Source organism: Acinonyx jubatus, chromosome A1 (genome assembly GCF_027475565.1).
Source record: "Acinonyx jubatus isolate Ajub_Pintada_27869175 chromosome A1, VMU_Ajub_asm_v1.0, whole genome shotgun sequence".
NCBI lineage: Eukaryota > Metazoa > Chordata > Mammalia > Carnivora > Felidae > Acinonyx > Acinonyx jubatus.
Genome location: NC_069380.1, coordinates 46,699,781 through 46,723,817, shown reverse-complemented (window position 1 = coordinate 46,723,817; position 24,037 = coordinate 46,699,781). Strand labels below are relative to the sequence as shown.

The window sequence follows — 24,037 nt, the reverse complement described above, 5'->3', positions numbered from 1 at the left end:
ATTGGAGATCACAGAAAGCATATTCCTATCTCAAAGTTGTTTTGGATAGCACTGGTCTAGAAAGAGAAAGAAGTAGTCTAACATTGGTAATGTATAATATTTGATCAAGGATTGTTTTAAGGTTAGTGTAGGATAGGGTGAAATTCCAGCCAGTTCTGTTGTAATACAACATGTATATTCAAGTTCACTGTGTCATGCAAATTCATGTATTAAAGGCAGCAGAGCTAACGGGAAAATGAGGTTGGGGCACACTCAAAAACTGAGTGAAGTGGTGGAAAGAGAGTTATCTAAATTTGGACAAAAAGTTGTTAGGTACGTGAAGATGATGTGGAATCTGAGGTAACAGACGTTGGAGAGGTGAGTGTGTTTTGCGGGTTCCTGAGCAGCTTTGTTCAGCTAGCTGCAGTTTCCTGTGTTCACCCAGTATCTTTTAATATGTTAGTTGCATCAGAACCCATTCATGTTTTCAAAACAAGCATAGGAGAACTGACTGTACTTAGTACCTAATCCAGATTTGTGATGTCAAGGCTTCCTGGTGCAAGTAATGTCTAAGCTGAGATGTAAAGGATACTAATTAAGCAAATTTGCTTTAAGACAGGGACGTTTTAGTTGAATTATGTTAGGGCATTAACCATGTTAGTAACTGGGGAAGAGCATTTCTTACAGAAGAAGGCTAGCAAGTTCAAAGGCTCTGAGGTTAGAATAAGTTGGCAAGATCCAGAGACAGTGAAAAGTGTGCCTAGGATAGAGTAAGCAAGGGAGAAAATGTTACAAATGAAGTGAACAATAAGGCAGGGACCAGATCACATAGGATTTGATGAGTCATGGTGAACACCTTAGATTTTAGTCCATGAGTGCTGGACAGAGGTTGAATGGGAGAATAATAAGATCCATCTGGCTGCTCTAAGAGAACAGATTAGAAGCAGGGTCCTCTAGTCAGGATATTTTAGGACTCGGCAGGGTAGAAAATTGGACCATGGTAGTAGCAGTTAAGGTAGTGGGAAGTAGTCAGATATTGGGTATATGTTACAGATAGATGTTTTAGGACTTGGTGTAGATTGGTTGGGGCTATGAAAAATATGGATGACCTTAGGTGTTTGACCTGAGCAACTAGGTGGCTAGTATTGCTTTATTTACACAGGTTGAAGGGAGCGAGTGAGATTGAGTGAAAAATCAGAGGTACGATTTCAGACATTTAAGTTTGAGGTAACTGTTAGAGCTGTCGGGCTTTATGGTATGAGCAGTTGGATATGCAAATCTGTAGCCCTCGAGAGAGTTTAGGACTAGACATACAGACATACTAGAGAGATGAATGTGGATCTCATCAACATACAGGTGGCGTATAAAGCCACAAGACCAAATGAGAATATGTGAGGCCAGGATTGGCATAGATGACTTTTTTTTACATAGGTTTGTTGAAGTATAAGTCCCATACCATGCAACCCATCTATTTAAGACGTACATTTTTTAGTATAGTTACAAGATTGTGCAGCCATCACCACAATCCAATTTTAGAACATTGTCTTCTCTTCCAAAATAAATCCATATCCGTTACCACTCGATCTCAGTCTATCCCTGAAATGCCTTTGCTTTAGCCCCACCCAACTGCTAACCTATCTCTGTAAGCTGTCCCATTTCATATAAATGGAGTAATGTAAAATGTGGTCTTTCTTGACCACTTTTGTTTCTCTTTGATACATAGTTAGGTATGTGCAAGTGGACTTGCTTCATCATATGGTAATTTTACGTTTAACTTTTTGACGATCTGCTAGACTGTTTCCCAGTGTGTGCCACAGTTTACATTTCTCCCAGCAGTGTATGAGAGTTCCAGTTTCTCCATATTCTCGTCAGTGCATGTTGTCTATCTTTTTCATTATAGCCATTTTAAAGAGTGTCAAGTGATACGTCATTGAGGTTTTGATTTAATTTTCATTTCCTTAATAACAGGGTGCTGAACAATTTTTCATGAGCTTATTGGCCATTTGTATATTATGTGTAATATATTTTTTAATTTATATATGTGCGTGTACATGTCTATTCAAATGCTTTGCTTGATTTTTAGTTGGGTTGGCTTTTTATTACCGAGTCATAAAGGTTCTTTTTTATAATCTGGATACAAATTTCTTATCAGGTACATGATCTGCAAATATTTTCTCCCTGGCAAGCTTTTTTGGTAAAGGATCAGATTGTGGATTTTTTTTTAGCTTTGCAGGCTATATGGTCTCTCTCACAAATTCTGCTGTTGTAGCATGAGAGCAACTATCAATAATAGATAAATGAGTGAGCCTGGGTGTGTTCCAATGAAATGTAATTTACCAGAACCAGGCAGCGGGTTGGATTTGGTGCGTGGGCCGTAGTTGGAGCGGCCCTGATATAAGGAAATGAGCGTAGGCTGAACAGAGAAGAGGTCCAAGAGCCCTTGGGCTAAGAAGAAGTCAGAAACATGAGGGGAACCAGTAAATGAGATACAAGAGGAAAAGCAGGTGAGTGTGAAGTTCTTGGAAGCCCAGTACAGAAAACGTTTCAAGGAGGAGGGGGTGCTCATTGTGTCAAATGTTGCTAAGTCAAATTCATGGGAACTGATGATTGGATTTAGCATAATGACATTTGTGGGGGTGAGAGGTACTATCCAGAGTAGTTTTGACAGTTGGGAGGCAGAAGTTTGACTAGAATAGGTGAAAAAAATGGGAAGAGGGGGATTACAGTATTACAACACTTCTGATGCTGCCATGGGAAGGAGAGAAAAGGGGTGGTTTTTGGAGAGTAAGAGGGGTCAAGAGGTTTTGTTGGTATTGTTTTAGGTGGGAAGAAATGACACGATGGGAGGAAATGATCTGAGAATAAATACGGATAAAGAAGAAAAGAGACTGTAACCAAGTCTTGGGACAGTCCCAACATTTAGTGATCAGGAAAAGGAGAATGCACAGAGGAGCCTAAGTAGGAGCTGCCAGAGAACTGTGACAAACCCAAGGAAGGATGATTTGGATGCTAAAGGGTCTCAGGGAAGGAAAGGTCATTTGGAGAAGTCTTGGTCAGACTGAGAATGGAGCACTGAAGTAGCTGAGACAATATGTTATTAGCGACCTCAACAGTAATGGCTTTCGTTGACTGGCAGTGAAACTTGATTATAATGGATTCCTGAGGGTGCAGGTGAAGAAGGAGATACACAGCAATTACAGATAATGCTTTGGTGGCATACTGGTGTCAAGTGGAACAGAGGGTCAGGCCAGAGAACCTAAAATTAATTAACTATATTTACTAGGTTATTCCAAGTTGATATGATGGTACGAATGTTGTAGTGGGGGTAGGGGGGGAGTTTGACCCTAGAGAGGAGATCATCACAGGACAGAGTCCTTGAATGGAGCAGAGGAGATAGTAGCGCCCAACCAAAAGAACAGAATCATTCTATTCATTGTCACAAGAGAGAAATCTGAGGTTTTGGTATCGATCAGGTAGGTGGACAGATGCAGTGGTTGGAGGATGAGGTAGGTCTCTAGTGACTGCTTTTGATTCTCAGTATGGAGATTGAAGTCACTCATCTGAGTGAGGCAGGAAAACAGGGAAATGCGAGAGTTAAAGAAAAAAGGAGAAGGAATAAAGTTATCTCCTTGGAAGGTGGAAAATTGTGGGAGATGAAAAGGGTAGTTAAAGGAGCCAAGCAGTGCGGGTTTTGGATGTTGAGGTCTCTAAGAATCCTAACAGGTGTTGTGGCAGACTTGAAGCACTTCCTGACCTGCTTCTATCTTATTTCTTAACTATTTAACATGTCCAAAATAGAAACAGCTTTTCTTGTTCTTTTCTTGTAAATGCACTCTGTTCATAGAACTGAGCCTTCAAAAACACTTTACTTACCTACCCACTCATCTGACCTGCTAACTACACACCTTCATTTTGGGAGGCCTGGTGTGGGAGGAAGGGACACGCAGAATTTATTAGTGACATCTGTGGCTAAACGCCTGATTGTAATGAAATTGAAATATTTGTGTAAGTTGCCCTAAGAATAGAAAGAATTTTTTTCTTACTGTGCTATATATACTGGAGCTGTATATTCCATAATGTGGAAGGTCTTTTAAAAACAATACCTGATAGTGATAATAATAGTTGTGTATGGAGCGTGTGGAAGATTCACATACTAACCACATCTTTTGGTTTGCTTATTTCACAGAATGAAATAGAAAGTGGAAGAATAATATTTTCAGAGCATCTTCCTTTAAGTAAGCTGCAACAGGGCATAAAATCTGGTACATACCTTCAGGGAACATTTAGAGCCAGCAGGGAAAATTACTTAGAAGCTACAGTATGGGTTCATGGAGATGATGAAGAAAATAAAGAGGCAAGTGTTGTGTACATAAATTCCATATGCAGTAAAATAGTTTTTGTTCATGATTTCTTTCATCAGTGTTTAAAATTTTGTATGAGAATTTAAATTTACCCTTCAAAGTGTATCAGCTTAAAGGCAGCTATGTGAGAGATCATAGATAATAGAATGAATCACTATTTTAGAAAACTTCTTATTGAAGAAAAGAACTTTTTATTTAGCCATTTTTAAGAAAATGAAAATTTAATCAAAAGGTAGGCTGCGCCTGTTTTCTGAATGATGGCTAGTTATGTGACATGATGTTTACATAACAGAGAATTGCTCCAGAGGGCTTCACACACTTTAAAGCAAATAGTAATCATTTTTGGGTGCTCACTATTTGCCAGGTAGTCTTTTAGATGCTTTGAATGCCGCATTTCACTTAATTTCCACCTGTGCTTACGAAAGCAGGTACTCTTTTTCATGCTACCTGTCTGTACTCTGAGATTTAGATTAAGAAATTGTCCCAAGATCTTTTGGTACTAAAGTAAGAGTTATTTATGGTGGAGCCATGAACACAGCCCCTACTTTCTGACATGTATTCTCAACTTGATATTGAGAAATTGAGAGGACAGAGTAAAGGGACACTATAGAAGAGGAAAAAATATAAAGGAGAACTGGAGATACGTCGAAACATTCAGGATATCTCTTCTGTTAGGCAGCCTTCCCATTCTTATATTGTCATTAAAAATATCTGGACACATGTCATTTGCTGTTTTACACAGATAATCTTACAGGGACTTAAACATTTAAACCGAGCTGTTCATGAAGATATTGTGGCTGTAGAGCTTCTTCCGAAGAATCAGTGGGTGGCACCATCTTCTGTGGTTTTACATGATGAAGGGCAAAATGAAGATGATCTGGAAAAAGAAGAGGAGAGAGAACGCATTGTATGAAACCAAGCAGGTTTATCTTTTGTCTGTGTAGCTTTGTTTTGAAGTTCACTTATGTTTTAGCTTTGGAGAAAATGAAACAAGTTTCACTGCTTTCAGATTTACTGATTAAGATTATAGTTCTGTGCGTTTAATACATTTTATACACATAGTTGATTATTCTCTCTGTTAAGTATTTAAATAGTTTTCTTTTCAATTAATATCTTAGTTTGCTCAAATAAATGGGTTTAAATGCAAAACGACTGTAACTTGCTTATGAAACTTTAATTTTGCTATTCAGTTACATGATCTGTCTGAATTAGTGAGGTCTGAGTAAATACAAATTTGAAATTTTCTGAGTTGCTTTTAAGTAATATTAAAATCCCATCATCATAATAGATGTACCTATAGGCCCTCACATAAAGGTCTTTTAATTCCTTCTCTGTTACCATATTTACTGTGAAGGAATGCTTTCACTCATTTCTCATGATCTAAAGTCTACCTGATAGGACTCATTTATTTCTGTATTTTAGAATTATAATAACACAAATAGTTGAAATTCACATGTTAGTAGTTCTTTTTCTATGAATTATTTTCAGTGTTCTAGAGTTTTGCTGTTAACATCCTTGCAGAGTCCAGGCCATAGTTGAAAGACCGTAAAATCCCTCAGCTATTTCTTTTTTTTTTTTTTTTAATTTTTTTTTTCTTTCAACGTTTATTTATTTTTGGGACAGAGAGAGACAGAGCATGAACGGGGAGGGGCAGAGAGAGAGGGAGACACAGAATCGGAAACAGGCTCCAGGCTCTGAGCCATCAGCCCAGAGCCCGACGCGGGGCTCGAACTCACGGACCGCGAGATCGTGACCTGGCTGAAGTCGGACGCTTAACCAACTGCCCTCAGCTATTTCTAAAAAATACTTTTTATTTAGGTTTTTATTTTAGATCAGGAAGAACCTCTAAAGGTATATCTCTTTGTAATGAATTAATAGTTGCCACGTAGTTATTTAGCGCAAACTGCTACTAAAATCCTAGTCTGTTAATTCCCAGACCTGTGTGTGTGTGCGTGCGTGTGTGTATGTCAGTAAATCCTCGTATTAAAACTGAAGAGTTGAGGGGTGCCTGGGTGGCTCAGGTGGTTATGCATCTGACTCTTGATCTCAGCTCAGGTCTTGATCTAAGGGTCGTAAGTTCAAGCCCTGCATTGGGCTCCATGCTGGACATGGATCCTATAAATGTGTGTGTGTGTGTGTGTGTGTGTGTGTGTCTATAAACTGAAGAGTTGAGTTCTAACGTATTCAGTTATATTTATATTTTTTCTTTGTTTGTTGATTGTTTTTATAGTGCTTTATTATTATGGAACTATTTCCATGGTTTGGTTTGGCATGTTCTCAGAATTTTGAGGCATCAAGATTCTGTAGCTCTATGTCATAATTTACTGCCTGAAAGTATTAATATTCATATTCATATTCTGATTTTGAAGAGAAATTGTCTCATTATACTTGGAGGAAAATAACTTGAATATTTTTATTTTTAAATCTCAGCTTAAGACTGCTGTAAATGAAAAAATGTTAAAGCCTACAGGTAGAGTTGTAGGAATAATAAAAAGAAATTGGAGACCATATTGTGGCATGCTTTCCAAGTCTGATATTAAAGAGGTGAGTAAAGAGTATGTTAATGTAATTAAAAGTAATACCCATTAAAAGAACTTAGAAGCCTCCCCATGCCCTTATCCTCAAATTTGTATGTCTGTATGTAAAATCTACTGTCCTGATTTTCTTTAGTCAAGAAGACATCTGTTTACCCCTGCTGATAAGAGAATCCCTAGAATTCGAATAGAAACCAGACAGGCTTCTACATTAGAAGGAAGGAGAATTATTGTTGCTATTGATGGTTGGCCCAGAAATTCCAGATATCCAAACGTAAGCTTGAATGATTTATTTTATCTTAGAATATTAAATTAAGAATTGGATATAAAATTGCTTCTTTTAGTTAAAGTAGAATCTGCTTTTGTAATAAAATTCATAGTGGAATGTAGGAATATGCCACAAAGTTACCTAATAAGTGGTATATCCTGTTTGAAAATTAATGTCATGAAATTGTAATGTAAATCATTTGATTGTTTTTACTCAAATTTCCTAACAAATAGCTTTTGATAATGGTGTTTGAAACCTTAGTAGATTCTAATAAATTTTGAAGCTACTGTATTCGAAGTACATTTTAAACTTTAAAGATCATTGGAAATAAACAGACACTTTGCTGTATAAAAATTGGGCCCTCGGGAAGTCTCCATCCTAAATCATTTAAGATTTATAGACTCATTTTTAAAAAGCATTGGGGGGTGGGGGGGCGCGCCTGGGTGCCTCAGTCGGTTAGTGACCGATTTCGGTTCAGGTCATGATCTTGCAGTCTGTGGGTTCAAGCCCCACATCAGGCTCTGTGCTGGCAGCTCAGAGCCTGGAGCCTGCTTCATATTCTCTCTCTCTCTCTCTCTCTCTCTCTCTCTCTCTCTCTCTCTCTGCCCCTCCCCCGTTCATGCTCTCTCTCAAAAATAAATAAACATTAAAAAAAAAATTTAAAAAGCATTGGGGGACACCTGGGTGGCTCAGTTGGTTAAACATCCGACTTCAGCTTCGGCTCAGGTCATGATCTCATGGTTTGTGAGTTTGAGCTCTGCATTGGGCTCTCTGCTGTCAACACAGAGCCCACTTCAGGTCCTCTGTTCCCCCCAACCCCCCCCCCCCCGCTTCTCTGTCCCTTCCCCATCGTACACACATTCTCTCTTTCTCTCAAAAATGAACATTAAAAAAAATGAAAAAGCGTTGGGAACATTTAGAAATTCTAAGGTGATATATAAATGTTCCAAGAATTTAATGTAATAATAAAACATAAATGACCAAACAAAAAGCTGTTAAATTCACCTTTTTAATAAGACTTTTTGGCCTTAGGGACACTTTGTAAAAAACTTAGGTGAAGTTGGAGATAAAGAGACTGAAACAGAAGTTCTGTTGCTTGAGCATGACGTTCCCCATCAGCCTTTTTCCCAGGCTGTTCTTAGCTTTCTACCAAAGATGCCCTGGAGCATTACTGAAAAGGTAAGTTGAAAAGAATGTAATGACTTTATAAATTACTCTGTCTGGGCTAATTTGATTTCTGTATGTGTTTTTAAATACATAGAAACCATAGTCCCTTACTCGCTTGCATTTAGTTAGATATAGAACTCTTAGGTATTAAAAAAATCATTTGTTTTATTCAAAGATAATGTTTTTCTGGGAAACCAACACTAGCTTATGTCAAATTGTTCAAAGGTGAAGAAACCATATGTTACAGATCATAATGTGTGGTTATTTTTAACAAAGTTTCTTTTAACATGTATAGAGATTGTTGATTTTGTAAGAGCTATTTGATTTGTACTATCAAAATAGTTTTTTATTTCTTAATAATGTGGCATCTTCTAGGACATGAAAAACCGAGAAGACCTAAGACATCTGTGTGTTTGTAGTGTGGACCCACCGGGATGTACTGATATAGATGATGCTCTGCATTGTAGAGAACTTGAAAATGGAAATTTGGAGGTATTCTTCTAGTGATGCTCTTATCCAAATACATAGTTCTGTTTTTGAGTTCATTTTCTTTTGACCCATTGTAGAATTTGTGAATTATTCATGCCTAGTCAGTTATACTAACGGGCATGTGTCAAAGTTGAAATGGTAAACGTGACCGTGCTTTGTCAGTTTTGCTCTATTTCTTTTCATTTGAATTCCATTAGTACATTTATCCAATTAAACCTGTAGACATCCTTTTATTTTTATCTTTTTAAGGTTGGTGTTCATATTGCAGATGTTAGCCATTTTATTAGGCCAGGAAATGCTTTGGATCAAGAGTCAGCCAGAAGGGGAACAACAGTGTATCTTTGTGAAAAGGTAAATGAGTTAAATTTAAAATGGAATTTTGACACATGCTTGTAACTTTTTCATCATCTGTTTTATTTTTTTTTATTTATATTTTTATGTTTATTTTTGAGAGAGAGTGAGTGGGGGAGAGTCAGAGAGAGAGAGCGAGACAGAGGATCTGAAGCAGGCTCTGTGCTGACAGCAGAGAGCCCGATGTGGAGCTCGAGCTCACAAACTACAAGATCATGACCTGAGCCAAAGTCAGATGCTAAACCGACTCAGGCACCCACGTGCCCCTGTTTTATTTTTAATAGTAAATCATCTGAGGTGTTTCCTGAGAAGGGTGTATCCAGCCTCAGTATTTAGTGAAATATGATGAATAACTATTATGTGAGTTGTGCATTGTTAGTCTTTAAAAACTACAGGCACTTCTGAATTCTTAACAGTCTGGAATAATACGTGAATTAGCTAAAAGGCATACATAGAAAAAGGTGACTTTAAATCAGTGAAGATACTGCAATGTGTTTTGTTATTGAGTGGCCCAAATAACAAGTAGATTTAGTTAATATAAGTTGTTATGTAACATAGAACTTGTTAGCTGTGGGTAACTAAGGTATTTTCTTTTGCTTTTAAAGTTAAGTCATGAGTCTATTTTGTCATAATTTGCCAGTTCTTCTTTTTAAAGTAATCTTCCATAACCTACAGAGAAAAATTGTGAAAATAGAAAAGAAAGTTAAGCTTAGTCTATTACAAATTCATTGTCAAGGTTCTTCCATGTGACTTTTTTTCATAAAAATTTTGTGGCACCATGAAACACCATGTGGTTTGAATTGGGCATTGGAGGAGAAAGGTCCAGTCCTAGAGCTGTTAAGGCTTGTGTCTGTTACCTAGTACAAACTTGCTGTACAGAGCAGAGATTGCAAGCTCGGAGGACAGCTCGGTGGCTGTGGAGAGGACTTCTACTTACATCCACTGACATGAAGTATAATTTCCTTTTATTGCTTCCCATTTATAACAGTTGTGTGGAAATACTTTTTCTAGAGTTAGACCAATTTCATATTTTCTCAGTTTTATGCACAAAGACTTTCCCCCCTTGTTAAATTAATGCTATTTGAGAATAAAACCTCAAATACATGTATGGCTATAGCTAAGTAGTCTGCCACTCTTTTTATTTTCTGTTCCAGAGGATTGACATGGTTCCAGAGTTGCTTAGCTCTAACTTGTGTTCCTTAAGATGTAACGTTGACAGGTATTTATGCATGCTTTTTCATAAGAACATAATACTTACTACTTTGACTGATTCCCATTAACCAACACTGTCTATTTTCCCTGTAGGTTGGCATTTTCATGTATTTGGGAAATGAATCACAATGCTGAAATCTTAAAAGTGAGGTTTACCAAAAGTGCCATTAATTCAAAGGTTAGTTTCATGGTTAGTTTAACGTTTAAAATCTTGGGTACTTTTCACAGTATTCTAGATGGTTTTGGAAAAGTCGGGTTTTAACAAATTAAATTTTTCCCCCAGTGCTGCAGCAAAATCTAATCTTTTCCAGTTTTCTGCTTAATTCTTGCTGCAGTTATTTTGTATTCAGAAACTTGCAAAGCCTGGATACTTGAGAAGACTAAATAGATGACTTTTTGCCTCAACTCAGGAACACTACCATTTGAAATGGTTCCAACTTATAACCCGTCAGTATTTTCAAAGTTGGCATGTACACCGTCTTCTTTTACTCACATTTTTTCATAGAAGTGATGTTAGGAATTATGGTTGGATTTCAGCAGAACTAGCCTAAGAGCTCAGGTCAGACAAAAGGGAGCCAGGCTAACTTTCTCATACTTCCCTTTATTGGCAATCTACCCAGATTCCCTTCTCTTCTCCCTTTGCCCTGAATCTTCGCCTGAGGTTTGCCATCAACTAGTTGCCTTCAGCAGTTCTGGATGAACTAGTGGTTGGAAAAGAAAGCAATGTTGGGCTGACAGCCACGTGTGAATGATTGAAGGCTTCCTCAGTTTGTATTTTTTAAAAGGATGAGTTTATTTTTCTCCCAGACTTGGTCATTGTAACAAAATCATATGAAAAATAAAATTTAGTGAATATACAACAAAACATTTTTAGAAGGGGAGCTCCTAATTCCTAGTAGGTAAGTTGCCTCTCCCCAGAATCTGACCTGGCTGGTATCATCCAGCTCTCTGATGCTATTCCTGATTTTTACTTGCGAAGGTGTTTTTATTTTTATTTTTAGTTTCAAATAAGCTAAAAAATGGTAGTTTTCGATGAGATGTGAAATAGGAACAGAAGCACTATTTGTGTGTTCAGATTATAATTAGAACTTACTTGAAATCTTTTTTCCTACGATTGGTCTTATTTTTAGATACTTACTATGGGGTATTTCATAGATTTTCTGTAAAACGTGTCTACATTAGTATAGTTTCTTAATTATTTGCCATTGAGTAAGGAAGCAGTGATCATCTGGAAAGGATTTCACTTTACAGTCATTGTCCGAGAATAATATAACTTCCTTTTTTATTTTATTTAAGCATTACCTAAGTATTTATACGTTAACTGAACTATGAAAGTAATTAAAGTTTAAGCAATTTATTTATCAATAAATACTACTGTTTTGTTTTAACATGAGTTTGCTTATGTTGTGTGTTGCATCAGATACAAAATAATGAGCCAGAGGTTATAGGTGTGGAGTATAAATAGTATAGCTAGGAATCTAGCTATAAGTATATAGTGGAAGTATGAAAATATAGTAAACTGGTTTTTATAAGAGTTATAGTAACATCTGATTTCTTTTTTAGGCTTCTCTTACGTATGCTGAAGCTCAGATGAGGATTGATTCCACAGCCATGAATGATGATATTACCACTAGTCTCCGTGGACTAAATAAACTCGCTAAAATTTTGAAAAAAAGAAGAATTGAAAAAGGGTACATTTCAAAAATATTAAGAAGTATCTTAATTTAGGGGCACCTGGGTGGTTCACTCGGTTGAATATCCAACTTCGGCTCAGGTCGTGATCTCACAGTTTATGGGTTCAAGCCCCACATTGGGCTTGATGCTGTCAGTGCAGAACCTGTTTAGGATCCTCTGTTCTCTCTCTCTGCCCCTCCCCGATCGTACTCTCTCTCAGTCAAAAAAAAAAAAAAGAAAAATATCTTTATTTATTCTGGTAATAAGATTACTTGTGAACTTTTTAAAGTGTTTTGTCACAGATAATGATGATTTATTTAATGAGCTGAATAGAAACTCTTAAGTAGAGACATTTCTTTTTCTTTTGGCTACCTTTTAGGTTTGCAACTTGCTTGATTCTGAACTGATGTTTGTTTAGTAGTTCTGTCTTTGTACTTTATTGTGCTAAAAACTGATATATGTGAGGGGCGCCTGGGTGGCTCAGTCGGTTAAGCTTCTGACTTTGGCTCAGGTCATGATCTCACAATTTGTGGGTTTGAGCCCCGCGTCAGGCTCTGTGCTGACAACTCAGAGCCTGGAGCCTGCTTCAGATTCTGTGTCTCACGCTCTCTGCCCCTCCCCCCTGTTTATGCTCTGTCTCTCTCTCTCAAAAATAAACATTTAAAAAAAAGAAAGACCTGATATATTTGAGCTAAAGATCTGGAAGAGATTCTAGAGAGGCAAGAGCTCCTTAAGACTGTTCTGCAGATTGTTTCTAATTTTAGTTAGAAATGAGTTTCTATATTGAACATTGGCTTTCAGATGCTTAAATAAATGTGGATGAACTTATTGCACTTTAGAGTTTGAAGTGATTTTAGAGATTATTTAATCCAATACCTTCATTTTTTAAATGATTAAAAGTTACATAGAAGCAGTCTTCCCAAAGATTTGATAGCTAGTGGCAGGTATGTGTCTCTTAGCTGTTATATCATTGGATTTGCCTAACTGCAACAGTGTGAGATAAGTAGTATCCAAGTACCCAAATGTGTTGAGATAAAGTAGGTAAAAGAAATTTGATTTCTAAAAGACATCCTTGGGGCACCTGGGTGGCTTAGTTAAGCATCTGACTTCAACTCAGGTCATGATCTTGCAGTTCGTGAGTTTGAGCTCTGCATCGGGCTCTGTGCAGACAGCTCCGAGCCTGGAACCCGCTTCAGATTCTGTGTCTCCCTCTCTCTGCCCCTCGCCTGCTCACACTGTGTGTCTCTCTCTCTTTCACAAATAAACATTAAAAAAAATAACAAAAGACATCATCAACCATCAGAGTGAAGCAAGTACAGCTGGCTTCCAGATGTTGGTCTATGGGTAACCATGCCCAATGCCCATCAGGGTAGGGTTACAAGCGGCTACTAAAAGTGCTTTTGTTGGGGAGCACAAACTTTTCTGTGCTGTGTCATGAGATGTGCCTATTTAAATTAAAATCCATTACAACTAATGGAAATTAAGAATTTAGTTTCTGAGTCACAACAGCTACATTTCACTAGTCACTTATGGCTAGTGTCTACCATAATGGAGAATGTGAATAGAGAACATTTAAATCCCTACCGAAAGTTCCATTGGACAGTGTTGTTCTCTAGGTAGTTGCACCGAGCCATCCCTGTCTCTTCACATAGGTGAGTTTTCTGGGAATATTTCATATAATCCTAAATAGAAAACTTAAAACTGTGTGAGGATAATTTAGATGCAGTGAAACCCAAAGAAACTAAAAAGGACACCACACATTTTCCAGCAAGTGTTTGTTCATTGAAGGTTTTTAGTATGCCAGACATCAGAAGAGAGTGTGTAAAGATAACTTCTAGAAAGTTTTAGGGGCATTTGGGTGGCTCAGTCAGTTAAGCGTCTGACTTAAGCTCAGGTCATGATCTCACAGTTCGTGGGTTTGAGCTCCACATTGGGCTCTGTGCTGACAGAGCTTGGAGCCTGCTTCAGATACTGTGTCTCCCTCTCTCTGCCCCTCCCCTGCTCATGCCCTGTCTCTCTCTGTCTCAAAAATGAATAAATGTTTAAAATTTTTAAAAAGTTTGTTTTAAAAGCAAAATGAATAAAATGCAAATTGAAACTATATTTTGGTGGTTTTAAAGTAAGGGAGAGAAATTTGCACTTGTAAAATAGCTTCTCTTAATTAGGACAGAAAGATAATTTTTAATGTCAAAAACAGTCTACTTGGGGCGCCTGGGTGGCTCAGTTGGCTAAGTGTCCAACATTCGGCTCAGGTCACGATCTCACAGCCCGTGAATTCGAGCCCCGCGTCAGGCTCTGGGCTGATGGCTCAGAGCCTGGAGCCTGCTTCCGATTCTGTGTCTCGCTCTCTCTCTCTGCCCCTCCCCCGTTCATGCTCTGTCTGTGTCTCAAAAATAAATAAACGTTAAAAAAAAAAAAAAACAGTCTACTTAATTTTGTAACTAGACAGTCGTTTCCTGGTAAAAACAGATCATTGAATCTTCTCAGTCTTCGAAAGAATTGCTTTTTAGGCCAGATGTATTAAACACAGACTAAACGTAGTGTAGAATCTTGTTGTAAAGACTGCGTAGCAAGAAAGGAAAATTGGTCAAGATTCTCTCTCTAGGATTCCTTTGGTTGTTCCTCTAATAAAGCTGAAGAATTGAGGGAAAAGGTGAAGAATTAGCTTGCACCATCTCATCTTTTTTCCTTTACGTTTCCCCCTTCTCCATGATTGTTTAGGGTTACCCAGCTTCATTAAAATTCTTTAAAAAAAATTTCTTTTAACGTTTATTCATTTTTGAGAGACAGAGCATGAGCGGGGAAGGGACAGAGAGAGAGGGAGACACAGAATCTGAAGCAGGCTCCAGGCTCCGAGCTGTCAGCACAGAGCCCGACACAGGGCTCAAACTCACGAACTGCAAGATAATGACCTGTGCCAAAGTCGGATGCTCAACCAACTGAGCCACCCAGGCGCCCCTTCATTAAAATTCTTTAAGTTGGTTTGGAGCTGATGAAAATAGCACCAAGGTATGAAGAAACATAAGATTTTCCTTGTTGGAATTTACTTTTCACAGGAGAACTTGCTAACTCATTAAGTGAACCATGCACAGAAAGCACTTAACATAGGATGTTGTCTGACATGTAGCATTCCAGATCAGTAGCTGTCAGTGTGTGTAGCATATCAGGGTAGTAGTTTATCAGTCCCCTCTATGTTGGCTGAGTGAACGTGGAGGTACTTTTGAACTGTGGATCTTCTGATAGTACTCATCTACACGTGGCAGCTTCTCTTTTGCCTCTCTCTGTCATCCCTTTCCCCAATACATTATTTTCAGTAGTAAATAAAACCCTACCTGTTATCTTCTTCATTTATAAAAGTGATTATAGACTCCTGTAGCTCAATAAAAGCCCATAGTTTGGGTACAGAACATATTTAGATTCTGAGAAGCACAAGGACTCTTATTGTGTTGCTATTGTCCTTTTTTTTTTTTTAAGTTTTTAAAAATGTTTATTTATGTATTTTGAGAGAATGAGAGAAAATGTACATGAGCAGGAGAGGGGTAGAGAGAGAGAATCCCAAGCATGTTTTGTGTTGTCGGCACAGAGCCTGACGTGTGGCTCGATCCCACAACCATGAGATCATGACCTGAGCTGAAATCAAGAGTCAAACACTGACTGATCCACCCAGGCGCCTCACTATTGTCTCTTTTTAAATACATTTTAGATCTGTAAGATACAAAGCTTTCTATAAAAATAGAACATAAAACTTAGCAGGTTGACCTTAAAGCCTTCAGAAGGAAAACTGTTAAAGCTTTTGTTATAATCATTTTCTATTTTAAAAGCATCACTTCTGGAATTATGTCTGTTATTGGCTCACTTGACTAATTCACCTCTTTGATTTTTATTTAGGGCTTTGACACTTTCTTCTCCAGAAGTTCGATTCCACATGGACAGTGAAACTCATGATCCTATAGATCTGCAGACCAAGGAACTTAGGTATGTAACTTTTAATGGGCATTAGATAAGATTTTTATCTTATCTTAAATGTAATATCTAGTATATATAATAATAAACAAAACATATTTATACCCAAAATACCTATTTCTAGTAGGGCTGTGATTTCTGTAGTTTTTTGACTTACGATATATAGAGAAAAGTAAGTATCATTTTGCTTTTTAGTCTATCTTATGTAAAATTGAGAAGTATTATTATAATAGAAAAATTTTCAACTTGAATTGGTCTTGATTCAACTTGATAATAGAACTTGACTAGTAATAGTTGTGGTAAGTAAAAGATTGCCCTAGTAATTTAATATTTAATGTAGAAGAGAATAGTGGTCAAGATCACGTGCTTTGAAGCCAGACTACCTAGGTTTGGGTCTCACTTTCTCCAATGGCTCCAGGCAAGTTACTTAACATTTCTATACCTCTGTTTGTTATTAAAATGGAATTGAATGGTACCTATCTCACAGGGTGTTAAGAATACTCATGTTATTGTTATTACTGTTGTATTGATTTAGGAAGAAAGGCTATTTTTGGTTAAATCAGAGTTAGGCCTCTTTTCCATGCCTCTTACCAGGTAATTCTGACATTAAATGTATACTTACACTTTTTTCTATTAGATAAAAACAAGGATTAAAAATGAGCATGCACTCAGGTTTCTTAGGACCAGAAATTTGAGCACATGCTCATTTTGTGCTTTATAAAATTATAAAATTAGAGCTACAATTAAAAAATACTTTTGGGTGAACTATTGGTCAAATATAAGTAATGTTAATATGAATAGTAAGCCTATTACTAAGAGGGTTTTTTTGAGGAAAATGTTGAATCTAACTTTGCCAAAATAGAACATCATCCATTTCTTTTTACCAAGCAGAAAAAACAATTTCTAACAGATTGTAGTTTTAAAGGTATGATTAGAGGCCTTCCTAATATTTAAAAAGTAAAAGGAATCTAGTCAAGAAGTTCTAGGATGTTAAAAATGGAAACATGAATGAAAGATTAACATAATGCATGTTAGTGACTTGGGAGAAAGAAAACACGGTGTAAACAGAACACAGATAATTTACTAACCTAAGTTGTAGATAGACATGGACTAACGATATAGAGTGAGAGGACTAGGAAATTGGTTAAGAGTTTTGAAGTCAGATTATGTGGGCTTGGGTCTTGTTACTACTAACTCCGACTTTGAGCAAGAGAATAATGCTACACATCCTTAGTTTTGTCATCTGCAAAACAGGACTAATTAATTGTGTGTGTGTGTGTGTGTGTGTGTATGGATATAGATAGATATCTTACAACATAGTGCAATGTCTGGCCTGTAATAAATACCCAGAATGGCTAATGTAAATATAATTTCTTCATTTTTGTGATTTATTGGTGAAAATTTTAATTTTTTAAGCCCAAATTGATCTGATCTAAATAGCTTTTAATTCTTCTTAGTAAACTTTTTAAATGCATTTATAGTTAAAAATCTCTTCAGACTTAGTAAAAGAAGGTGAAATGTTCAGTACAGTTTAGATTTTATATATTACTAGAGTTAGTAAGCTTTATTCATTTATTTTAAAGTTTATTTATTTTTGAGAGAGAGAGAATGAGAGCAGTGAAGGGACTGAGAGGGAGAGAGAGAACCCTAAGTAGACTCCACACAAGCCCGATGCAGGGCTCCATCTCCGAACCCGTGATGATATGACCTGAGCCAAAATCAAGGGTCAGATGCTTCACCGACTGAGCCACTCAGGTTCCCTGTAAAGCTTTTATTTTTTAAATGCGGTTTTAAAGTCTCTCACATGAGATTTACTCATATAGTAGATGCATAGTAAGAGATTGTTAACACCACAGCTGAAAAATGAGAGTCAGAAGTTATTAAAAACAAGCATGTGCACACACTATGAATGTTTACATAGGAAGTATGTCTATTGTCTCCCTGATAGAGAAGATAACCTGGGAATAAATGTGATATCCTTATTTAATGATTTTTCCGTTGGCAGAGAAACAAATTCCATGGTGGAAGAATTTATGTTACTTGCCAATATCTCTGTTGCAAAAAAAATTCACGAAGAATTTTCAGAACATGCCCTGCTTCGAAAACATCCTGCTCCTCCTCCATCAAATTATGAAATTCTTGTTAAGGCAGCTAAATCCAAGGTAAGGTCACATAGTTTGCAAAATCATCTGTATTTGTGTTGTGATCTGTTGTACTATATTATCTGTATTTGCATCTACAGGAAAGTTGCGTTGTTTTTTGATACAAAAATATGACAGGAGTATCTTTGATTTAAAAAAAAATTTTTACCTAACTTGGATGTAGTCGTCTCTTCCCATACTGAAATCATTTGCTTAATAAAATTCTTTAATGTCCTTAAAGAGCACCCTATGCTACAGCCATAAGTTCCAGACTAAGTTATTTGCAATATTCTGAACATATGAAGCTCTTCCATATTTCTTTGCCTTTATACATGTTCTTTATGCCTGTGTTATTTCATGCCTCCTCTGAACTGCCTAACTTTAGAGACTTAGAAATAATTTTTTCCCTCTTCAACTCAGTTAAGCCCTCTTTATATCATGTCTCTAAGAAGTAAGTCCATTTACTGCATACATTAGGGAAATGGAAATATCTAGAAAGGGTATTGTATCCTCCACCACACAGCTTTGGTTAGTGGACTTTCATTTAGGCATAATTACCCTTACCCTTGAGGGGACTACGGCTTACATTGGTTTTCTTTGGATCACTTATTCAAGTCCAGCCTTTCCTGCCCAGAATAGAGCTGGAAGTAGTATTGGGCCTCAGGGTATTATTCTAACGGAATGGTGTTGGTTTCTGATTTTTCAAATCTTTCTGGTGGGCCTACTACTCCTATCATCTCCATAAGAATAGAATCAGCTTCTCTGCTGTAAGGCTTGCACTGTAAATTGGGGAATTTTCTCTTACTGTCTTATTTCTTCCTAAGATCTGGGCAGAGGAAGGAGGATTTAAGTATTTTTGCCTCCTCTCCCACAGTAGAACAAAGCAGTTACTTTGATGTATCAGCAGATTGGGCTTTAGTGACCAATAAAGTTTTAGTTTGCTTCTGGCCTTTACTTCTACTTTGAATGGAAGGAAAATAAATACCTGCAGGGGAAATCCAGACATGCTGACAAGGATCCAGATCTGCTTTTTTTTTTTTTTCCTATTGCAACAAAGAATAGGCAGGCACCAATTGGACTTGGAGAAACGGAGCTACTGCTACCACCGTCCATTTCCCCTTTGAAACTTCTGCAGGAGGTTGATACTTAGTACCTTTAAATGCATTCAGAAAATTTTCAGCTTTGATGTTACACAAAATAATCATTACTTTTTATAAATTATTTGTAGTTCTCTTAGGTTAAGGAAAAAAGGTATAAATACCATCTGGTCAAGACCACCATATTTATTCAATATAATTTGTGTTTTGAAGACATGATGGTACTGATTTTAAAATGTTTAATATGATGCTCTTTCCCCTTCATTGCTCTTAGAATTTGGAAATTAAAACCGATACAGCCAAGTCCTTGGCTGACTCTTTGGACCGGGCTGATTCTCCTACCTTCCCGTATCTGAACACTCTCTTAAGGATATTAGCCACTCGCTGTATGATGCAGGCTGTGTACTTCTGCTCTGGAATGGATAATGATTTTCATCACTATGGCTTAGCATCCCCTATCTATACACATTTTACTTCACCCATCAGAAGGTACTTTTTTCTTATAAAATTATAGGAGATAGAGAATAGTTGATTTTCAATTGTGAAAAGATGCTTTAATGCTAACATAGTGTGATTTTTTCTTTCTCCTTCATGTGTCTAGATATGCAGATATCATCGTTCATCGGTTGTTGGCTGTGGCTATTGGGGCTGACTGTACTTACCCAGAGTTGACAGACAAACACAAGCTTGCAGATTTATGTAAAAATCTTAATTTCAGGCACAAAATGGCTCAGTATGCCCAACGTGCATCAGTAGCTTTTCATACTCAGGTATTTGCCCTCTGTCAGTAATATTGGAGAGATGAGGTTTTGTTCACCTTTAATTTAATTTCAGAATGCTTTTTGTTAATTTCCAAAAAAAATACTTTAAGATAATCCTTAATAATGTTATATGTTATTTTACAGTTGTTCTTCAAAAGTAAAGGAATAGTAAGTGAAGAGGCCTATATTCTATTTGTAAGGAAGAATGCTATTGTGGTGTTAATTCCAAAGTATGGTTTAGAAGGTACAGTCTTTTTTGAAGAAAAGGACAAACCAAAGCCAAGGCTTATTTATGATGATGAGGTATAGTATTTCTAATGTTCTTGTTTTGTTTTTTTTCTGGAGGGGGCACTTTTTTTAATGGTACCTAGAAAGGATAAAATTATGTTTTGTATGCTACAGTTACTTGTGCCAACTAAGTTTGTTCTGTTCATAATTTCCCACCTCAGTATATCTTCTCACATACAAGTGTTGTCCTTGATTTTACGTTGTGTAGTTTCCCCCTCCAAAGAAAACTTGAATTATGCTTTGCACTAGGCAGACAGATGCATTAATGGAATAAATGATTGCTTATAGCCTGGAGGAATTCTTTAAACCTCTTTCCAGCATCTCTTATCTGACACACTCCCTACTTCCCTAACCTTAATAGAACTACAAAACAGCAGACCTTGCCCACAGTACCTTTTCTTCTAGTAGACCAACAATTTGCCAATGAATGGGGTGAGAATCCTGAGATGAATGAATGTATACAGTGGGACCATTTTACTGAAAATGGGTAGTATGCACATAAATAGGCCACGTATACGTGAAGCTACTAGATTGGTGGTTTTTGTTATACTGAACACCTAGATGCTTATTAAATATGGAAGTAATTATTTAATGTAAACTTTTAAATCAATGTGAAAGATGAAGAACTAGAACAAACCTCAAGTGTATGAAAGCAGTTTAAAAAGCAGTAAAAATGTGTTTTGTTTAGATTCCTTCACTTAAAATAGAGGATACAGTGTTCCATATTTTTGATAAAGTTAAAGTGAAAATCATGTTAGACTCATCTAATCTTCAGCATCAGAAAATCCGAATGTCCCTGGTAGAACCACAGGTAAGACCAAACTTAAACTGTCCGTGTTGTGATGGGATATAGCACATGTTGTGTGAAAGACAGGAGTGTGGTCATAAGTTATTTCTGTTCAGGAATAGAGAATTGGGGAGCCTGGGTGGCTCAATTGGTTGAGCCTCCAACTCGATATCAACTCAGGTCGTGAACTCATGGAGGTGGCATCGAGCCCTGCATAGGGCTCTGCACTGAGCATAGAGCCAGCTTGGGATTCTCTCTCTCCCTTTCTGCTTCTCTCGCTCTCTCAAAAATAAATAAACGGTAGAAAAATAAATAAAAATAAAGAGGATCTTGTAAATAGTGTAGAGGCCAGATATTTGCATAGCAAATCTATTTTGTGACTGATTTTCCTAAGCTGTGGGATCCCAGATATTGGGGATTCTTTGGAAAAGGTCCTCAGTATCAGATCCTGAGACATCTCTGAGATATCCTGCCTGGTCCCTTCTCACTTTAATTGGTTTTGAAATCTGAACTTTTGAAGATTAAGTATGTTTCCCCCTAAGATACTGGTTCTTAACCTTGTTCTGTCCCACACACCTAAGGCCTCTGATGCTGACTGTTACAGGGGCCTAGCTAGGGTAAACTGGAAGTGTTCAAGTTCAACCACACTTTACAAATGACAGTGACAGTGTCACTGACAGCTTGCCATCCAGAGACTGTCTACCTTTTACATTTTAAGCCACCATTTGTGTGTGAAATATGTATACTTTGTATGGAAAACCTTTACTTTCTTCTCCCTCTCTACCCCTATATCCTTTTAAATTTGAAATTGTCAGTGGGGAAGGGGAAGATGAGAATGAGATTTATTCTTATTTAATGCTTTTACTGACCTTTTGTTCCCTGTTTGCATTACTTTAGATCCCAGGAATAAGCATTCCGGTTGATACTCCAAACATGGACATTAATGAACCAGAGAGAAAGAAGAAGAAACGTGAGAAATAGCTACAGTCAACAAAAAAACTTCAAACACTGGTTTCCTTAAAACAAAAAAAGAAACCTTGAGTGAACACTTTTAAACCTAAGAAGTGTGTGATACAGTTTGTTACTCTTAAGTACATTTTAATGGTTTTAAAAATTTGCATTTTTATTGAACTGTTTGTTGACTGTGTCTGTCCCATCATATTACTTCATTTCTGAATTGAACAGAACTATTTATGCATAAAAATTCAATTGAATATCCATCACGTAAATAGTGACAGGATAGCAACTTCAAGGATCTGTAAATATCATTTAAATAGAGCATTCGTCTGCTTGCTAAAGAACAGATTAATTTTAATAAGTAATTTGATTATTTAATATTGATAGAAAAAAACTATCATTTTCCTATGGAGGAGGATAGAACATTTGAGAAGTCAGGAACAATCTGTTCTTTCTAAATCTTGAAAGCTGTCCGTGTTTGTGTGGCAGTTATTAGATTGCAAGACAATGAAATCAAGATTTGTCAAGGAATTTAGTCCTTTGCCATCTTTAATTTACCTCATTTATTTTAAGTGTTCCCTTACCGTTGAAAGCTTCCGGTATTTTTATTAGTGGTCCTTAAACAGCTGTGAGTTTTTGGGAATTGGATGTTGTAGGAAGGCAAGAAGTAGGATATTTGGATCTGACTGGAAAAAGTTTTTTTTTTAATACCAAGAAGTGTGATCACCATCCTTGACCTTAGAGCTCACAGTTTCCCCTCCACCCCTCCAAGTAAGGCATTGGGACTCAGAGAAGAGAGAGGGCACATTAAACATGTACATTATGTTTCTTATAAAAAGTAGGTCATTAATGGCTTTTAAACTGCATACATATCAGGTTCTGTAGGAAAGGGGGGATCGTGTTAAGGACATATTAAAGGGAACAATTGAAGTAAGTATTAGTTTGGTATGCCTTGTTAACCACAAAGATTAGTAATGATTATTTTTTAAGAATTATTTTGAGATATGGGGCACCTGCCTCAAATATGAGATATTTGAGATATGGGGCTCAGTCGGTTAACAGTCTGACTTCGGCTCAGGTCATGATCTCGCAGTTCGTGAGTTCAAGCTCAACGTCAGGCTCTGTGCTGACAGCTCAGAGCCTGGAGCCTGCTTCAGATTGTCTCTTTCTCTCAAAAATAAAGATTAAAAAAAAAAAGAATATTTTGAGATAGAGTTACCTTAAAAAAAAGATTTTACTTAGCTTATCCAATTTCTAAAGTACTTACAACGTACCATGCTCATCACCACGTCAGGTAAACTATCTCTGCCTTGAAGTAGCTTGTGGTGCAATGCCAGAGAAAGGACTGGCAAATATATCAGCAGGCATACTCAGTGGGAATAATTACAATGTGTACAATTTAGGCACTCTAGTTTCCTGTTACTGAGGAAAACATCCCAACATTGAGGCAGAAATTGTTCCAGTTTAAAGAAAATAACTTGGAGTGGTCTTGGGTCCAAGTAGTAAGTTAACACGCAAGAGCAGGTGCCAATAAGCCATTTTCTGTAAAGGCCCAGCCATGTTCGACGATGCTGGATAGTCTGTGTTACAACACGGTACTCAACTCTTCCATTGCAGTGCGAAAGCAGCTACAGACAGTATGGAGACAAGCCTGGCTGTGTTCAAACAAAACCTTGCATTTAAATATCACAAACTTCAGGGGCGCCTGGGTGGTGCAGTCGGTTAAGCGTCCGACTTCAGCCAGGTCACGATCTCGTGGTCCATGAGTTCGAGCCCCGCGTCAGGCTCTGGGCTGATGGCTCAGAGCCTGGAGCCTGTTTCCGATTCTGTGTCTCCCTCTCTCTCTGCCCTTCCCCCGTTCATGCTCTGTCTCTCTGTCCCAAAAATAAATAAACGTTGAAAAAAAAAATATTAAATATCACAAACTTCATGTGTCACAAAATATTACTCATTTGATTTCCACCGCCCCACCATTTAAAAATCCTTTGCAAACAGCCCGTAGTTTACT

General features: G+C 37.2%; 1 protein-coding gene across 3 annotated transcripts in view; it reads left to right on the top strand.

The window, feature by feature from the left end:
* DIS3 (DIS3 homolog, exosome endoribonuclease and 3'-5' exoribonuclease) overlaps positions 1-22,203 on the top strand; it is a 28,295-nt gene extending 6,092 nt beyond the window's left edge. For all 3 annotated transcript variants that reach the window (XM_027064987.2, XM_027064985.2, XM_027064986.2), the window contains 17 exons: positions 4,166-4,333; positions 5,083-5,247; positions 6,771-6,884; positions 7,011-7,148; positions 8,175-8,321; positions 8,685-8,801; positions 9,048-9,149; positions 10,304-10,368; positions 10,455-10,539; positions 11,925-12,052; positions 15,924-16,010; positions 18,004-18,160; positions 19,511-19,725; positions 19,838-20,006; positions 20,142-20,300; positions 20,974-21,096; positions 21,970-22,203. In XM_027064987.2, the coding sequence (XP_026920788.1) occupies positions 4,166-4,333; positions 5,083-5,247; positions 6,771-6,884; positions 7,011-7,148; positions 8,175-8,321; positions 8,685-8,801; positions 9,048-9,149; positions 10,304-10,368; positions 10,455-10,539; positions 11,925-12,052; positions 15,924-16,010; positions 18,004-18,160; positions 19,511-19,725; positions 19,838-20,006; positions 20,142-20,300; positions 20,974-21,096; positions 21,970-22,053 (2,223 nt within the window). In that variant the 3' untranslated portion in view covers positions 22,054-22,203. The remainder of the gene's footprint in view (positions 1-4,165; positions 4,334-5,082; positions 5,248-6,770; positions 6,885-7,010; positions 7,149-8,174; positions 8,322-8,684; positions 8,802-9,047; positions 9,150-10,303; positions 10,369-10,454; positions 10,540-11,924; positions 12,053-15,923; positions 16,011-18,003; positions 18,161-19,510; positions 19,726-19,837; positions 20,007-20,141; positions 20,301-20,973; positions 21,097-21,969) is intronic.
* The last annotated feature ends 1,834 nt before the right edge of the window (positions 22,204-24,037 follow it).